This window comes from Trachypithecus francoisi, unplaced genomic scaffold, assembly GCF_009764315.1.
Source record: "Trachypithecus francoisi isolate TF-2019V2 unplaced genomic scaffold, Tfra_2.0 Lachesis_group0, whole genome shotgun sequence".
Lineage (NCBI taxonomy): Eukaryota > Metazoa > Chordata > Mammalia > Primates > Cercopithecidae > Trachypithecus > Trachypithecus francoisi.
Window position 1 is genome coordinate 160,750,660 of NW_022681453.1, and position 15,623 is coordinate 160,766,282.

The 15,623-nt window shown below is 50.4% G+C and overlaps 1 protein-coding gene across 2 annotated transcripts in view; it reads right to left on the reverse strand.

Moving 5' to 3' along the window:
• The window catches only part of TMEM108 (transmembrane protein 108), a 355,944-nt gene that overhangs the window by 2,244 nt on the left and 338,077 nt on the right, over nt 1-15,623 (reverse strand). For both annotated transcript variants that reach the window (XM_033212658.1, XM_033212657.1), the window contains exons 4-5: nt 10,891-12,300; nt 4,958-5,112 (exon numbers count right to left, since the gene is read on the reverse strand). In XM_033212658.1, the coding sequence (XP_033068549.1) occupies nt 4,958-5,112; nt 10,891-12,300 (1,565 nt within the window). The remainder of the gene's footprint in view (nt 1-4,957; nt 5,113-10,890; nt 12,301-15,623) is intronic.

Below are 15,623 nucleotides of genomic sequence, written 5' to 3' on the forward strand. Positions count from 1 at the left end.
AAGTCTGAGGGGGCTTGCCATGCATGACACACATACAGTGCATGGTTCACTGCACTATTGGCAAAACTTGGTCCACTTGGACCCCAGACTACTTCCTGCCTCTTTCTCACAGACTCCTGGGAAACTCCTCTGTTTTTCCTTCCTGAGTGCACCTAGATTCACTCACCTCTTTCCTGCTACCCACCTGTCAGGATCTAACAGACCTCTCGAGAGGCTTCAAGGGCCAGTTCCTTCCCCCTCTGAGTCCTTCCAGAGCCTAGTCAGAATTATTGCCCCATTTCTTATAGCACTAGCAATGCTGAACTGAATGGATCTGCATTTCTGTGTGACTGCATAATAAGTGATGGATGAAAATTTCAGTCTGTATGTTTAGTTGCAGGAGCAGAAAAGCCTAGAAACAGGCAATCCACTGCCCAGAAGGTAATCTGTATGGCTTTGGCAGGGTTTTGGTTTCACTTACCAAGGAGAGCTAACATGTATGGGCTACTGAATGGCTGTACTTGGATTCGGGCCCTGGTACTGATTGAGAGAGAGAAAAAAGAAAGTCACAGCTTGTTCCAGTTTAAAACAGCGAATGTCTCGGAACCTTCAAGCTATTTGCAAAGACTCAACTGCAGGCCTAGGTATACTGGCTCATGCCAGATTTGCTTAGAAATATCTTCATTTTAAGTAGCCACAATTAAATCTCTGAAGTTTATTTTTAAACAAAACATATGTAACAGATACTTTCTGAGGAGTACTTACTGCTTTATGAATCATAAGGTAAGAAAAGAAGAAATGCCATTGTTGATAAAATGTCTTTTCAGAAGACAATAATTTCCTTCAGTGTCTGGAATTAGTTCAACACCTATCTAAGGGTGGATAGGCAGCCAGCTATTTAAGGAAAATAGTGGAGCACCTCAAAGACGAGACAAAAATCCTTTTCCTCCACTATGCTTTTGGGTTCAACTGTGGAGACTGAGCTTTGGCTTGTCATTTTATAGCTTTCACAAAGCAAGTATTCACCAAAGGCAAAACCATGTGGGTATGTTTTGCTGCATAAAAAAGAGAGAGCTATTCAGGAAACAACCAAAGCAAAGGAGAAGAAAAAAGAGAGGAGGAGAGAAGGAGGGAGAAAAGAAGGAAGAAGAGAAAACAGGGAGAAGGAGGAGGAAGAGGAGGGAAAATAAAAAAGAATGGAAGTTTCCAAGCACCTTTTGGTCATCACAATTTTGTCTGTACAGCCCTGGATCGGAGTTTTGCTGCTTGCATCAACACAGAAGTTGGGGCAGGGCAACTGAGGAACTTGCTTAGGCAAAGCATTTGGCAGTCTCCAAAGTTAGCAGCTAAAGGGCAGGTGGTGAGTACATGTCCCGAGGACACGGAACATGGTGGAATATGAACTGGGACCTTATGATTGCTCTAGAGGTGGTTGGCAGTGTGTGTGTACTTGGCTGGCTTCATCCTGGCCCTAGGCTGCCTGCATTTGCCCTCAAATAGTGTGAGCCCAGAGAATTGGAATAAGTTGTAATATTACTCTAAATAAAGCAGAATAAGAGGAACTGCTTGCTAGGAGGGAAACAGCAAAATCCAATTCACTCTGAAGCCAAGCTGAGCTTTGTGCTGCAGGTCCTATGGCGCCCTCCTGGTCTGGAGACCATGAATGGCTGGGCGGCCCTTTCTGCCAGAGCCTCTGGCTTGTGTTGGACGGCGGCCCTCGTGCTCTGTGCCAAATGACTAACTGGGATGTTCAAAAAGCAAGGGCCTTTTCTATAGTGCGTTCACGAGTATTGTCCTTTGGCTTTGGTTTTCATTTACCAATTTGCAGAGAATATGAGAAATTTAAAGTTCAGGGGTTCACAGCCCATACCTAAAGTAGGACCCGCCCCTTTGTCAAGTCACACATTTTCCACTTACTACAACAGGTCTCAGGAACACCTTTTCCATGTACACAGACCACACTAACGGCCAGTGCTGCAATGAAGCTGGCCCCTCGTTTGTCCTCTGGTTAAACATTTTTCTTGGGCATTTACTGTGTGTTAGGCTCTGACGGGTGAGGGGTAAATTGTGGTGAACAACATTTATAGTTCATTAGCTTGATAAACATTTACTAAGAACCTACTATGTGCCAGGCAGTGCTCTAGGTGCTGGGAATAGAGCAGTGAGCACAACAAACAATGCTCCTGCCTCAGGCAGCAGGACAGCAAGACCACAAACCAATCAACAGGGAGAGAATGATGCAGTGTCCAGTGAGAAGTGCTCTGAAGGCAAATAAAGTAAGGAAGAGGAAACGGAATGAGGCCGGGGATTTAATTAATATAGAGTGGTCAGGGAGGGAGGGCCTCCCAGAGGAGGTGGCATTTGAACAGAGACCTGAAGGAATTCAGGGTTCAAGGTATCCAGGAGAAAAGCATTTCAGACAGGGTGCAACAGCAAAGCTCTAAGGTGGGGGCAAGCTTCCTGTGCAGGAGGAAGAGCAAAGAGGCCACTGAAGCTGGTCTGTGATCAATGGGAAGTGTGGTAGGGTTTCAGGTGGTGGGCAGGGGCCAACTTGTGAAGGGCATGGGAACAGGAGTCTGGATTTTATTCAAAATGTGGAGAAGAGCCACTTGAAAGTGGACGCCGTGGCAGACATGGGATCCTGCCTTGAAAAGATCATCTGGCTCTTGTGTGGAAGGCAGACTGCAGAAGGCAAGATGGTAGCGTGGATCCTAACTTAGAGGCCACTGCAGCACTCAGGATGTGAGGGAGGAGAACGGCTTGGACCAGGGGCAGAGGTGCAGGCAATGAGAAGTCCTGGTGCTTAGGGAGAACCAGTGAAATTTTCTGACGGACTAGAAGTGTGGTGTGCAGGAAGGAAAGGCAGCTGGCAGTACCATTTACATAATGAGGAGCTGAGGTGAGGTCTGGGTTTTGGGGTTGGAAGGGGGAAATCAAGGGTTCAATCTTGGGTATGTTGAGTTTGAGGTGCCTATTAGACATGTGCAGCAGGTAACTGGGTATGTGAGTCTGGGGCCAGGGGAGACATCAAGGTTACAGGTAGAAATTTGGACTCTATAGTGCAGAGATGGTATTTAAGTCATGGGACTAAGTAGAAACAGAAGAGAAGTGACTGGGTGCAGTGGCTCATGCCTGTAATCCCAGCATTTGGAAGGCTGAGGCAGGAAGATCACTTGAGGTGAGGAGTTCGAGACCAGCCTGACCAACATGGTGAAACCTTTAGTCTCTACTAAAAATACAAAAATTAGCCGGGTGTGGTCGCATGTGCTTGTAGTCCCAGCTACTTGGGAGGCTGAGGCAGGAGAATCACTTGAACCTGGGAGGTGGAGGTTGCAGTGGGCTGAGATCACACCACTGCACTCCAGCCTGGGCAACAGAGTTGAGACTTCATCTCAAAAACAAAAGCAAAACAAAAAACAAACAAACAAACAAAAACAAAGAGAAGAGAAGTGGTGGCAGGACCGAGATGGGGTCCTATACAAGACTTTGAACTTTAACTTGAGAGAAATGGGAAGGTTTTAAGCATGTGAGCGATGTGACCACAGTTAGGTTTACAAAAGCTCACCCTGGCTGCTCTGGGGAATGGACCCACACGGGAAGGAGGGGTGGGGTTGTACCTCCACAAGAACTCTTCTCAGCTCTCACTGCCTTACTCAGACGTCTGTTATCTTTCTCCTGGCCATCTCAATTGCATCCTAGTTGAGCAACCTATTTTTAGCCTGTCTTTTTGTGTCATTCCATCCATTTACTCATCTATCAAGCCGTTCTTTTCTTTCCTTATCCATTCACTGATCACATATAGGGTGCTTTCACCAGGCCATCAGCATAATCCTTCTAAAACTGGGTCACCCAAAGATCAAAACTTTCAGTGACTCTCTGTTGCCCCAAACTAGAGTCCCAATACCATAATACCCCATCAAGGCGGTGTCTAATTGGTCCTTTATGCTTCTTTCCTGTTCTACTCTGGCCTCTACTCCACCCTCCGTGTGAGGATGGAAAGAGCATGGATTCTGCAGTTAAAGTCCTGGGTTCAAAACTCAGCTCTCTCACTGACTAGCCAGGTGTCTTGGGCAAATACCCGGACACAGTGTATTCTTCTCTCCCTTCAGATCCAGCACGTATCCCCACCTTTCCTCAGGCTACCTCCTCTGCTGGAATGCCTGTTGAAATCCATTGATCCTTCGTAGCATCTCCACTGGGAAGGCTTTCCTCCTTGGGTTTCCACAGCTCTTTGTCTATAACTCGTCTTGTTTCCCCTAATTGGCTTTGTTTTTGGGTGATGCTGGGGTTTGTCCCCCAGCCACATCTCAGAACCTGAGTCCCTTTGGGAGCAAGCTCTCATCTTCATAGTCCCCTGGGGGTGCTTGGCACAAAACAGGTCCTCAATGAGTATTTGTTCACTTGTTCCCAGAAACCAAAAGTCCCAGGAACACTGCTTCCAAAATTTAATGTGCAGAAAGCACCTGGGGATTCTTGCTAAAACACTGACCCTGGCTCAGTAGGGCCAGGGTAGGGCCCACAACCTCTTGGGTGTTACTGATACTGCTGGTCCATGGGCCATACATTAAGGAGCAAGGCACTCAGAAATGAGCAGATGCCACGGCTCTCTTTGGGCCTGGTTTCCCTGCAGTGGGGCCAGCACTTTCTTTTTTTTTTTTTTTTTTTTTTTTTTGAGGCAGAGTCTCGCTCTGTCGCCCGGACTGGAGTGCAGTGGCCGGATCTCAGCTCACTGCAAGCTCCGCCTCCCGGGTTTACGCCATTCTCCTGCCTCAGCCTCCGGAGTAGCTGGGACTACAGGCGCCCGCCGCCTCGCCCGGCTAGTTTTTGTATTTTTAGTAGAGACGGGGTTTCACCGTGTTAGCCAGGATGGTCTCGATCTCCTGACCTCGTGATCCGCCCGTCTCGGCCTCCCAAAGTGCTGGGATTACAGGCTTGAGCCACCGCGCCCGGCAAGGGCCAGCACTTTCAAGCTCGTTACCTCAGAGGTTTCAAGGGACTGGATCTCCCTGGGCAGCTCCACAGCATGCCTGTTGAAGTAGTCCATGGTGATGGCATTGTTCCAGTAGCTCAGGTTGTTCTCCGGGTTGGCGGTCTTCTTCTTCCTCTTCATGCAGCACACCGTCAGCAGGACAGCTGTGGAGAGAGTGCAAGTCAGAGAGGAGAGGGAGGCAGCAAGGATGGTGCCTGGGTTGCACCACCAAACTGATGAGAAGAGTTCCCAGCTGGAGGAAGTGTATGGTGGGAAAAGGGGCAGGGCATGGCAAACTGTACAAAGTGAGCCTTAATTCCACAGAAGACCCTGACAGCAGAAGTTCACAGAGCAAAATCACCGGGCAGAAGTCTTGAATGCTGATAAAATAGCTTTTCTGGCACTATCATCATCATCATAAAAAAAAACCCTGTGCTAATAGTTATACAGGATTTACGGTTCCAAGCACATTAGAAATATTTATTAATTTAATCCTCCAATTAGCCCCATAAAGTCAGTACTATTAGGGCCCCCATTTTACAGACAGGAAAACTGAAGCTCAGAGAGATAAAGTGATAGGTCCAAGAGCAAACCCAGACATCCGGACCCCAGAGTCTATGTTTTTTTTTTTTTTTTCAAGATGGAGTCTAGCTCTGTTGCCCAGGCTGGAGTGCAGTGGTACAATCTTCGGCTCACTGCAACCTCTGCCTCCTGGGATCAAGTGATTCTCCTGCCTCAGCCTCCCAAGAAGCTGGGATTATAGGTGCCTGCCACCATGTCTGGCTAATTTTTGTATTTTCAGTAGAGACAGGGTTTTGCCATGTTGGTCAGCCTGGTCTTGAACTCCTGACCTCAGGTAATCCGCCTGCCTCAGCCTTCCAAAGTGCTGGGATTACAGGTGTGAGCCACCGCACCTGGCCAGTCTATGCTCTTAACCAGCTGATTCCTGCCTTAGACTGACGCAAAAGCCCACCTGCATAGATGGCCTGAGGTGGGCTCCACGCAGCTTGACTGAGCACAATGTGATCCCGTCTGTTCATCCCTGAGACTCCCAGGGCCCAGGAGGAAGAATTATGTCTGGATTTTGTTGATTAACCAGGTGTGAATTGAGTGGCTTGTGAGCAGGGAAGGCTTCTGAGGTCAGAGAGGTGGGATGGCCTGTCCAGATTCATTTACAGGTGTTTCCCCCAATAATTATCTTATATGCCTATCCCATCTTGGTGCCTGCATCTCGAAAGAACTAACACAGTAGACAGGAGTCCCATTTTGCAAACAGGAAGACACTGGATCAATGATTAAGTCATTTGTGTAAGTCCTACAGCCAACCAATGTTAAGAGCTGGGGTTGTGTGCAGGTATGTTCGATTCCACAAGCCAAGTCTTACAAGCATACCAGGCTTCCTCTCTAATGATCCATGCAGGCTTAACTGTGAGGACAGGGAGTGATGATACATTTCAGTTTGGCCCCTTTGTTTTGTAGATGAGAAGCCTGAGACCAGTGAGGGAAAGGATTTGCCCACAGGTGCCAGTGGGGCGGGGGGGGGGGGGGGAATGCACCTGGGCTGTGCACAGCCATTTCCCTCCTTTGGACGCTGAGAGAGGAGGTCACAGGGAGGCCTCAGGGTATGGAGGGAGGCCAGGTTGGGGGGCTTAGTGTCTGACCCACCAGCCTGGCAGGCGCGAATGTGCCTGTAGAAGCCCATGGCCCTCTTGTGGAGAAGCCATGAAGTGAGGACTGAGTGCTGGCTGGAGGTGCTGGCTGGGATGCACAGGGAAGAGCTGTCAGAGTGTGGGCCTAACACTGGAACAGCTGGAGGACATCCCCTGGACATCCCTGCTTTGCCTTGAGGCTCTCCCATCCCTGTTTGATCCGTAAGCTCCAAGGAGACACGTTTCCCAGCCATAATGCCTTCTGATCCCAATCTCTTCTACTCTTTTCGTTGGCAAGAGTCATTCTCACCTGGGTTTTCTTATATGATAATTATAAACTAATTTGGGGCCCGTGAGTGAAAAGGCACACATATACATTCAGGTCTACTATTCACTGAGCAACCATTGGCACAGTGTTATGTGATCTCTTTGAATGCTGCACTAATGCTCCAGTGTCTGGAAGGAGGCCAGACTGCTCTGGGGCCCAGGTGCAGAGGGTGCCCTCAAGTGTCTAGCGTCAGAGAGAGGGGCTACTCCACTTTGGCCAGGGTGAACTTGAGTTGGTGATGACAGACATCTGCAGCTAGTCTTTTTTTCTAATCTCACCCTCCAAATGGCCCCATCTTCTTGCAGAGAGGATGGGTGAAGACATTCTCAAAAACGGACATCACATGTGACAAATAGGCAAAGGACCCTGCCAGAGCCACAAAACTGACATGCTCATGAAAACTCAGGCACTGACAATAGTGAGCGCCGACCAATTCAGCGCCAGGCTGGAGGCTTCTGGCAAGGGTGGTGGGCTCTGTGCGTCCTGATGGTGGCAGCAGAGACCAGCTCGGGAGCCACCTGGCTCCTCTGCCCTAGCCCATTATGGCCTGAATCCAATCAAATTCACTTCTCAGCACTTCTGAAAATGTGCGTGGCTGAGAGTGTCTGGCAGGGCTCAGGAGAGAAAAGCATTTCTCAGCCCCAGGACACACGTATCCTTCCAGGCACTGGTTGCTGCTTGCAATCTGGCAGGGCAGATGAACTGACACCCTCCCTCCTTGGGCAGGCCTGGGATCTGCCTTGCTTAACCCCCACTTCTACCAGGAGCAGAGGATCACCCCTGCCCAGCACGCAGCCCATCTGAATTCTGACTCTGGTGGCTTCAGAGAAGCAGGGCAGGGGCCAGTGCTGGTATGAAAAGCCAGATGAGAGGAAGCTGATGCATGCACTTTGCAACTGACTCAGAGTGCCTGAAATATCTGGCAAACTGGCAAAGGATGAAACCCTTCTTTGAGGTCTGTAGAGTAGCTTTAGGATAAATGAAGCCACAGACAAGGTCCAAAACAAGGGACCCTTAGACCTGGAAGAGGTCTGCTTTCCTGATAACTAGAGTGGTGCTGGGCTATGAAAACAGCCCAAATAGACGAGGATAGTTCCTGAAAGCACAGGGTTCTGAAGCTGGACAAATATTCTTCCACCTTAATGTCCATCTCATTGCAGCCTTCACAGGGTTCATGATGGTCCCGTAGGAGTTGGGGCCATGACTGACGACATGGAGCTGATGTGGAGGCAGTCAGGGCCGAGGCAAGAGCCTCCTTGTGTATAGTGGAAATGCAAGGCAAACATCAAAGGGAGTGTGGTGTGCGGTTCCCAATGGGCTACCAGAGTCCGCTTTTATTAAAAGTTTGTGTCTTTCTTTAGAAAGTAATATGTTCCATCTCTAGCACCTGAAGGCTCCTTTCAGGGTGCCAGAAGAATCCTCAAGGGACAGTTCCAGGCTGTGTCCTTGCTCCTGTCTTGACTGACATTTTTATTCATGGTTTAGGCAGCCCGTGGGCTTTCCAGCTTTGCAGCAAGATCTGATTTAATTTCAGGCTTATACATAATAGAAGGGCTGGGGGAGAAGTAGGAGTCCTTTTAGAATTGCAAAATCCAGGTGGGTGTAGCCTGTAGGGTTCAGGCTATCCAGCTCAAAGAGGGAGGCCCACATCTCAGATTCCCTAATGTTTGGCACAGTTTCTGGCACACAATGGGCACACAGGAAATCCTGCATTGAATAAAACAGATTTTGTACTACCAGATCTAGTCTGACCCACTGTGTGGTCAGGACCTTGGGTCAATCACTTCACCTGGTGACTCACTCCCTAACTATAAGGTGTGGAGGATGGCTGGGGCCACTGTGGCACCTGTGTGTTTAGCAGTGTGTTTGCTTGTTCCTGCTTTGATTTCTCTGGCTGGTCTAAGAATGGAATGATAAAAGAAATAACGGAATGCACTTTGTAAATGAGAGCATCCTAGACACATGTAAAGACTGGAAAATTAGAAAGCTGTCCATACTGTATTTACTTCTCAGATACGACCAACCATTATTAAGAATTCATTGGCTAATAGTGCTACATTTTCTCACAATCATTCTTCTGTTTTAGGAGTGGGCAACCACGGTTTTAAGAATAAATGTGTAAATGTGTGTTTCCAGGAGAGACAATAAAGCTGTTTTCATTAAGAATGAAATATGCAACTTGCAAACACTTTTACTTTTCTTGAATTGGGTCCTTCAGCAGAAGCAGGTTGCCAGCCCTGACATGGAAAGTTTACTTTGCTCATCAACCTGAAGGAGACAGAAAGCTAGGAGAGGCAGCTCCTGAAAAGAATCTAGACTCCAGATATAAAAAGATCTTGCAACACAAGGCCAAGTGGAAATCATGGTTCACATCAAAGGCATAGACCTCCTGCACTAACCACCAGGGTGAGAGGAAAAGCTGGGAGACCTGGCTCAGCAGCCTTCCCTGAGGGAAGCCTTTGGGGCTTTGCTCCTCTTGAGATCAGGGCAAGCCTGGGTATGACCTGAAGCCAATACAACCTGTAGAGCTGATGCCGGTGCTGGCTGCCTGAGTGCTACTAAAGAGAGTCCACTGTTGGCTCCCTCTTCTGTAGCCAGACACAGGTGGAATGCTGTGCTTCCTTTTGGGAGACAAAGCAGAAGCCACCGCAGAGGGGGTGGATGGGACACAGGCCCAGGCAATGCAGCCTACAAAGAAGACTTGCAGGGCCGGGGCTACGCAGCTTGGGTGAAGAGAAGCTGTCTCTCAGAGCTGTTTCAAATGCTTCAGGTGTTGCTAGACAAACTAGAGTTGTATGGCTTCAGATGGCATGGCTTAGGGCCACAGAGTGAGAACCACAAGAAGGCAAACTTCAGGCCCCCAGGAGAGCTGGGCAACAACCTGGAGGGTCAGAGGAGAGTGGGCTGTCTGAGGAGCGGGGATACGAGGGTGCGGCAGTGTGGCCATGCCTGAAAGGGGTCAGGGAGTGGCAGATGGTAACCATTTGGGGTGGGGCGTGGCTGAGGATTCCTGCAAGGCTATCATAGAAACTCTAAGAATCGAAGCTCAAGTACATGAGGGAAGACATAATGAAATCCCTAAAGTTCTGAGAGGTTGTATCAGATTTGTTATGGAGATAACAGAGAGAATACCTCCTGACTCCTCATTCACAGAGTGCCAGGCAGCAGCTAGGAGGAGCTGGTGGCCTTGGGAGGGCAAAAAATAAGGACAAGGTCTACACTGCAATCAGCTCACATCACCTACGAACAAATAAAGTGGGGTGGGGGTGGAGAGTTGCTAGAATTTACGTAACTCTCAAGCCTTAATTTAGCTGCAAGAACTAGGTTTTTGCCAAGGCTATAGAACTTCCCACCAGATGAAAGCTTTATCTCTTTTTCTTTCTTGGGAGAAGAGAGACAGAAGGAGAGAAGAGGGGCGAGAGGAGAGAAAACACAAGAAAGAGGATGGAAGATGAAGAGGAAGGTGAGGGGTTTGCTAGTTGGAGGCTGTCAATTTTGAAGCATCAGCATTGACCAATGGTGTCTTGGTGCCAGGTTGCTAGAGGCATTGGCAGGCTACCTTGAGGCAGAGTGGTGTCATGACAAGGGCACTGGGCTGGAAGACAGCTGCTATAAGCTCTCAGCCCAGCCCTGCCTCTCACTAATTCTGGGATCCTGGGTGAGTCATGTCACTGCTAGCTTGGCATTTTTTTTCCTGCAGAATTCAGGGTTGGATTAGACTGCCTGTAAGGTCCTCCGCCAGCTCCTGGGAGTTGTGGCTTTATGATCAGTGGGCATTCAAGCCATGGCCTGGCAGAGCTGAGGACTAGGGTCAGGGATAACCTGCCCTGCTCTCTAGTTTCCTGAGATCCTGGGAAGTTTTGTAGCCCACTTGGCAAGGATGCCAAATCAGGGACAAATGAATGCTGGGGATGAGCCAGTGACGTGGTAGAGGGAAAGGATGGGTGGGAGAGGGCGGCACTTACAGCAGGAGGAGATGGGCACGCTGATGGCCAGGATCACCCAGGCGATATCCATCTTGCTCAGGCAGATGGTGGCTCTGTGCTGGGGTTTGTCCCCCTCGGCCACATGGGAGATGTTCCCTGCTGTCCCAGGCTTCCAGGTCCCGGCGGGGACCAGGCGGTTGAGGAAGTTGCCTGTGGCTGTGGATACCACTGTGGAGAGAGGACTGGGCACCCTGTCGGTCATGGTGAGGGTGGCCGCAGTCTCCTCTCTGGCTCCAGAAATGGTGCTTTCTGAGACCCTGGGGGGAGGGGTTGGAGCTTGTGGGGTTGTGGATGCTCCCTGAGGAATCCCCTGGGAAGGGGCTGAGACACTGGTATTGAAGGCAGCTGGGGTGGGCCCCGTGGCAGCCGTGAAGACCCCAGAGCTGGCAGACAGAGGTCTGTTGGTGCCAGGAGTGACAGTAAGCCAAGAGTCACTATGGCTGGGGCCGTTCTGTGGGTCACCGCGGTGGGGGCGCTGAGAAGGCACTGGGGCAGGTTGTGGACTGACAAGGGCACCTGAGGCTGCTGTGGCATCTGGTGTCCCTCCTTGGCTGGTGAAGGTAGAACCACGCCCCTGGGCTGCTCTGCGAAGGCCTGGCTTGTCCTCTGCAGGCCCCAGGGAGGTGGTAGGGGGTGCCCACGAGGTATTGCTGGGCACTGTGGTTGTAGCCACTGTCTGGGGCTGTGGTGAAGAGGAGTTGCCCCAGAGCGGGGTCCTGGGGGTGAGGGTAGAGGGGTCTGGCTCCACAGACCCTGTGAAGTTGCCCTTGTATATCTGAAAGATTTTCCCCAGGGGCCGCTTCTGCCCCAGAGGTGTGGAACTTGGATTTCGTCCCCGCTGTCCTTCTTTACTCCTGGAGTGGCCACCAGGTGCAGGCGGGACAGGGCGTGATGAATTACCAGCCCCTCTTCGGGAAGAGCCTGGGGGCCTGGGGGGCCTGCGTGTGGTAGTGCGGGGGGGCGCTGTGGTGGGGCGGCTGGTGGCCCCTGGAGGCTTTGTCAGCAGGATGGTGGGGGCAGCCTGCCCTCGAGAGCGGCCCTCTGGGTTGGAGGATGTGGTTGCCGTGGCTGCTGGAGCGGGCCCTGTGGACAGGGAGCTTTCAGAATGGGGGGTGGTTACTGTCGCAGCGATGGTGGAGATGGTGTGCATAGGAGGGCGCCCCTCTGCACGGGGTGTCAGTGTTGCCATGGGAGCTGCAGCCTGTGAAGGGGGTCCATCAGGATTGGGGGTCAGCATCACCACAGAAGTACGTCTGGTAGAGCTGTGGGGTGCTGTCACCATGGTTCCGGGGGGAGTGCCTGAAGGGAGGACCTGAAGAGATTCCCTGGGAGATGGTTCCTGGACGGCAAATGCCAGCGCTTCGGTCAGTGCCAAAATCAGCAGGAAACCTTGAGAGGGAGACAGAGAGAAAAGGTAAAATGCCTGGGGAGCAGCATACAGCCTGGGCCTTTCTTACCCGTGGCCTAGGACAGTGCTGGGAACTCAAGAAACATCAGGAGCATTCCCGAGCCCACACTAGCGCCCCAACACTGACAGAACTGTCTGTGGAGCTGGGGCAGGTCTATTAGGCAGGCGCTGCCTGGCACCTGCTGGAAAGAGAGACCAGCAGCAGGGGAAGCAGAGCAGCTACCTTGGCCAGGCTCCTCCTTTCCCACATGCCTCGGAAACGCCATTAGCCCTCCCGACAAGGGCAACTTTTCAGAACAGGCTGGGGCTGGAGGGGCAGAAGGCTTGTGGCCTCCACATATGCCTCTTCCTCTGCAGCCAGGAGTGGTCAAGGCCAGCTTGCCTTGACAGGGAAGCCTGTGTGAACTCTGTGTGAGCCACCCCAAGCCAAATGAGGAAGGTCTGGGTGGCAGCATGCACCAAATCCTATGCCCTTTTCTGAATCTTCCATTTATAAACTATACAAAGAGATAAGCAAACAGACCTCTGTCCCTTCAGGACCATTCGCCAAACAATTATGGAGGCTCAGCCCTTTCCCTGACCCTGGAGGACACAAAAACGAACAGGGTAGTCTCTGGCCCTGGATAAGCTCGCACATATCCACAAACAATCCTAAAATAAGACAAAGATGTCTCAGTGCCATAGAAGAGTGATAGGCAGAAGAGGACTGGGGTCTAGAGAAGGGCAACCAGACCTGGAGCCCATAAAAGCACTTAGCACAGCCTGGAACAGAGGTGCCTTCTACAAATGCCAGCTGGTGTCATGGTTGTTATTAACTGCTTTTCCTATGGCATTCATGTGGCTGAACTCTGGAAAATTGTCATTGGTGATACCCAGCCTTTTTGAGTAGAAGGAGCCCTTTTGAACATTAAAAAAAAAAAAAAAAGGATTTTGTATGATAGTCAATGTGCATACTTGCAGTTTGAGAAAATGCACAAGGACAAAAACGTATACATTTAAAACATTTCTAGTTATGTGTGGATTTTATTACTCACAATAGCATGTGTCTATTTTTAAAAACGGTACCTCATGCAAGCATGAGATGTAGGAGCTGTTCCCTGACAACACACGGGTTGGGAAGAGCCTGTCTCTACGGCTGAGGGATGGCCAACAGTCCTCTGAGGCCTGATTCTGACCTGTTAGCATCTCCTGGTCCTGTTAGCACCTCCTTGTTCATGGATCCCCTCCTTTGTCACCCTCAGGCAGTTCCTTCAGCCCTGCTAGGCTCCCCTGACTATGGAGAGAGATCTCTGTCCATGTCTCATTACTCTCTCAGAGCCTCTATCCCCTATCAGATTCCACTAGGACAAATGGCCGAAGCAGGGGCCCCAGCTGTGATTCCCAGGTGTCTGATGGAGAAGGCAGGGCCCTGGCGAGAAGCAGAGATGGGGAGGAGAGCTCCAGGCATGCCTTTGACACAAAGCCCAGGATCACTATTTGGTGTGTGGTGGAGCCTTGGTGTGGACCAGTGTCCTCCTCACCCTGCACTTCTAAATTGGTGGGGAGTGGAAGGCTGCAGGGGACTTTAGATTGCACTGAGGCTCTAGCACCCACCAACTCTAGGACCAAAAATTTGCCCTAAACAATCTATTTTTTTCTAAACTTTCTTTCACAATCTAGACTAGTGGTCCCCAACCTTTTTGGCACCAGGGACAAATTGTCTTCCACTTGGTTTTGTGGAAGACAAGTTTTCCATGGACTGGAGTTGGTGGCGGGGGTGGGTATGGTTTTGGGATGAAACTCTTCCACCTCAGATCAGCAGGCATTCAATTCTCATAAGGAGCACGCAACCCAGATCCATCGCTTGCATGTGCAGTTCACAACAGGGTTTGTGCTCCTATGAGAATCTAATGGGGCCGCTGATCTGACAGGAGGCAGGGCTCTGGCGGTAATGCTCTGGTGGTGATGCTGGCTCACCGGCCTCTCACCTCCTGTGGTGCAGCCTGGTTCCTAACAGGCCACGGATTGGTACTGGTCTGTGGCCCAGTGGTTGGGGACCCCGATCTAGACCACACACCAAGAGTACATTCTGTGTATTCGAGTCAATCCTAAAACCTGTTTACTGAACACCTGCCCTGGCCCAGGCTTTCATGCTTTAATCCATATGACCACTCGGTGGGGCATGAAATTGAGGTTTGGGGAGAATAGGCAACATGTGGGAAGTCACACAGTAGCAGAAGTATGTGAAACAAGGGTTGTCTTTAAAGTGCATGCTTATCCTGGTCAACCACTATCAATGATGCAGAAGGAGGAAGAAGAGGACAGTATGTTGCATCCCAGAGGAACTAATGTGCTATTATGCTCTGATCTGCTCAGGGTTATTCTGGGGCCCCTATCCTGCCCACGGCTTACCACCAGAGAGACAATCTATTCCTAGGGCTAGTGGTGGTGGCCTCCATGTTTGATGGACATTCCCTTTCAAGCCTCTGTTTAGCTCACAAGGGTCAAGTGTTATTAAGGACTGACTTATGCACCCCCAAAATCCCTAACTCCCAGTACCTCAGAATGTGACTATATTTGGAGATGACGCCTTCAAAGAGGTAATTAAAGTAAAATGAGGCCAATAGAGTGGGCCCTAATTCGATCTGACTGGTGTCCTTCTTAAGAGGAAATTAGGACACACAGACACCTGGAGCACGTGTGCACAGAGGGATGACCATGTGAGAACACGGCAGCTAGAGGGCGCCATCTGCAAGCCAAGGAGAGAGGCCTCCCGGGACTCCAACCCTACTGGCACCTTGAGCTTGGACTTCCATCCTCCTCAACTGTGAGGAAATACATTTCTGTCTGTGGTATTGTGTTATGGAAGCCCTAGCAAACTAATATACATGCCTTATGTTAGAGATCCTCTGAAAAAGGAGAGACAGAGACAGGGCTTTTGTGCAGGAAGTTTATCCTGGAAAATGATCTGTGGGGTCAGCTGTGGGGGTCTGAGATGAGTGAAACAGGGAAAACCAATCTGAGGGCAGGTTATGAGCTGGTCCAGGTGGGCACCTCAAACTCACTGGGCACATCAGTAGAGCTGACTAGGCTGCACCTCAAATTGTCTGCCTGGAAAGAACACTCACCCAGAGGCTCCCATATTCACTGATCAAGGGTTGTTCCTGGGGTGCTCATCACTGCACTTCCTGACTGATGCCAGGTCTCCATTAGCTGGGTCAGAGAAACTCTGGGACATGGGCTGTCAGGTTCTGCCTGCACCCAGCTGGTGTTTGCTGCAACAGCTGGAGTTAAAATTAAGGGCCCAGGGAATCTCTGGGGCCAG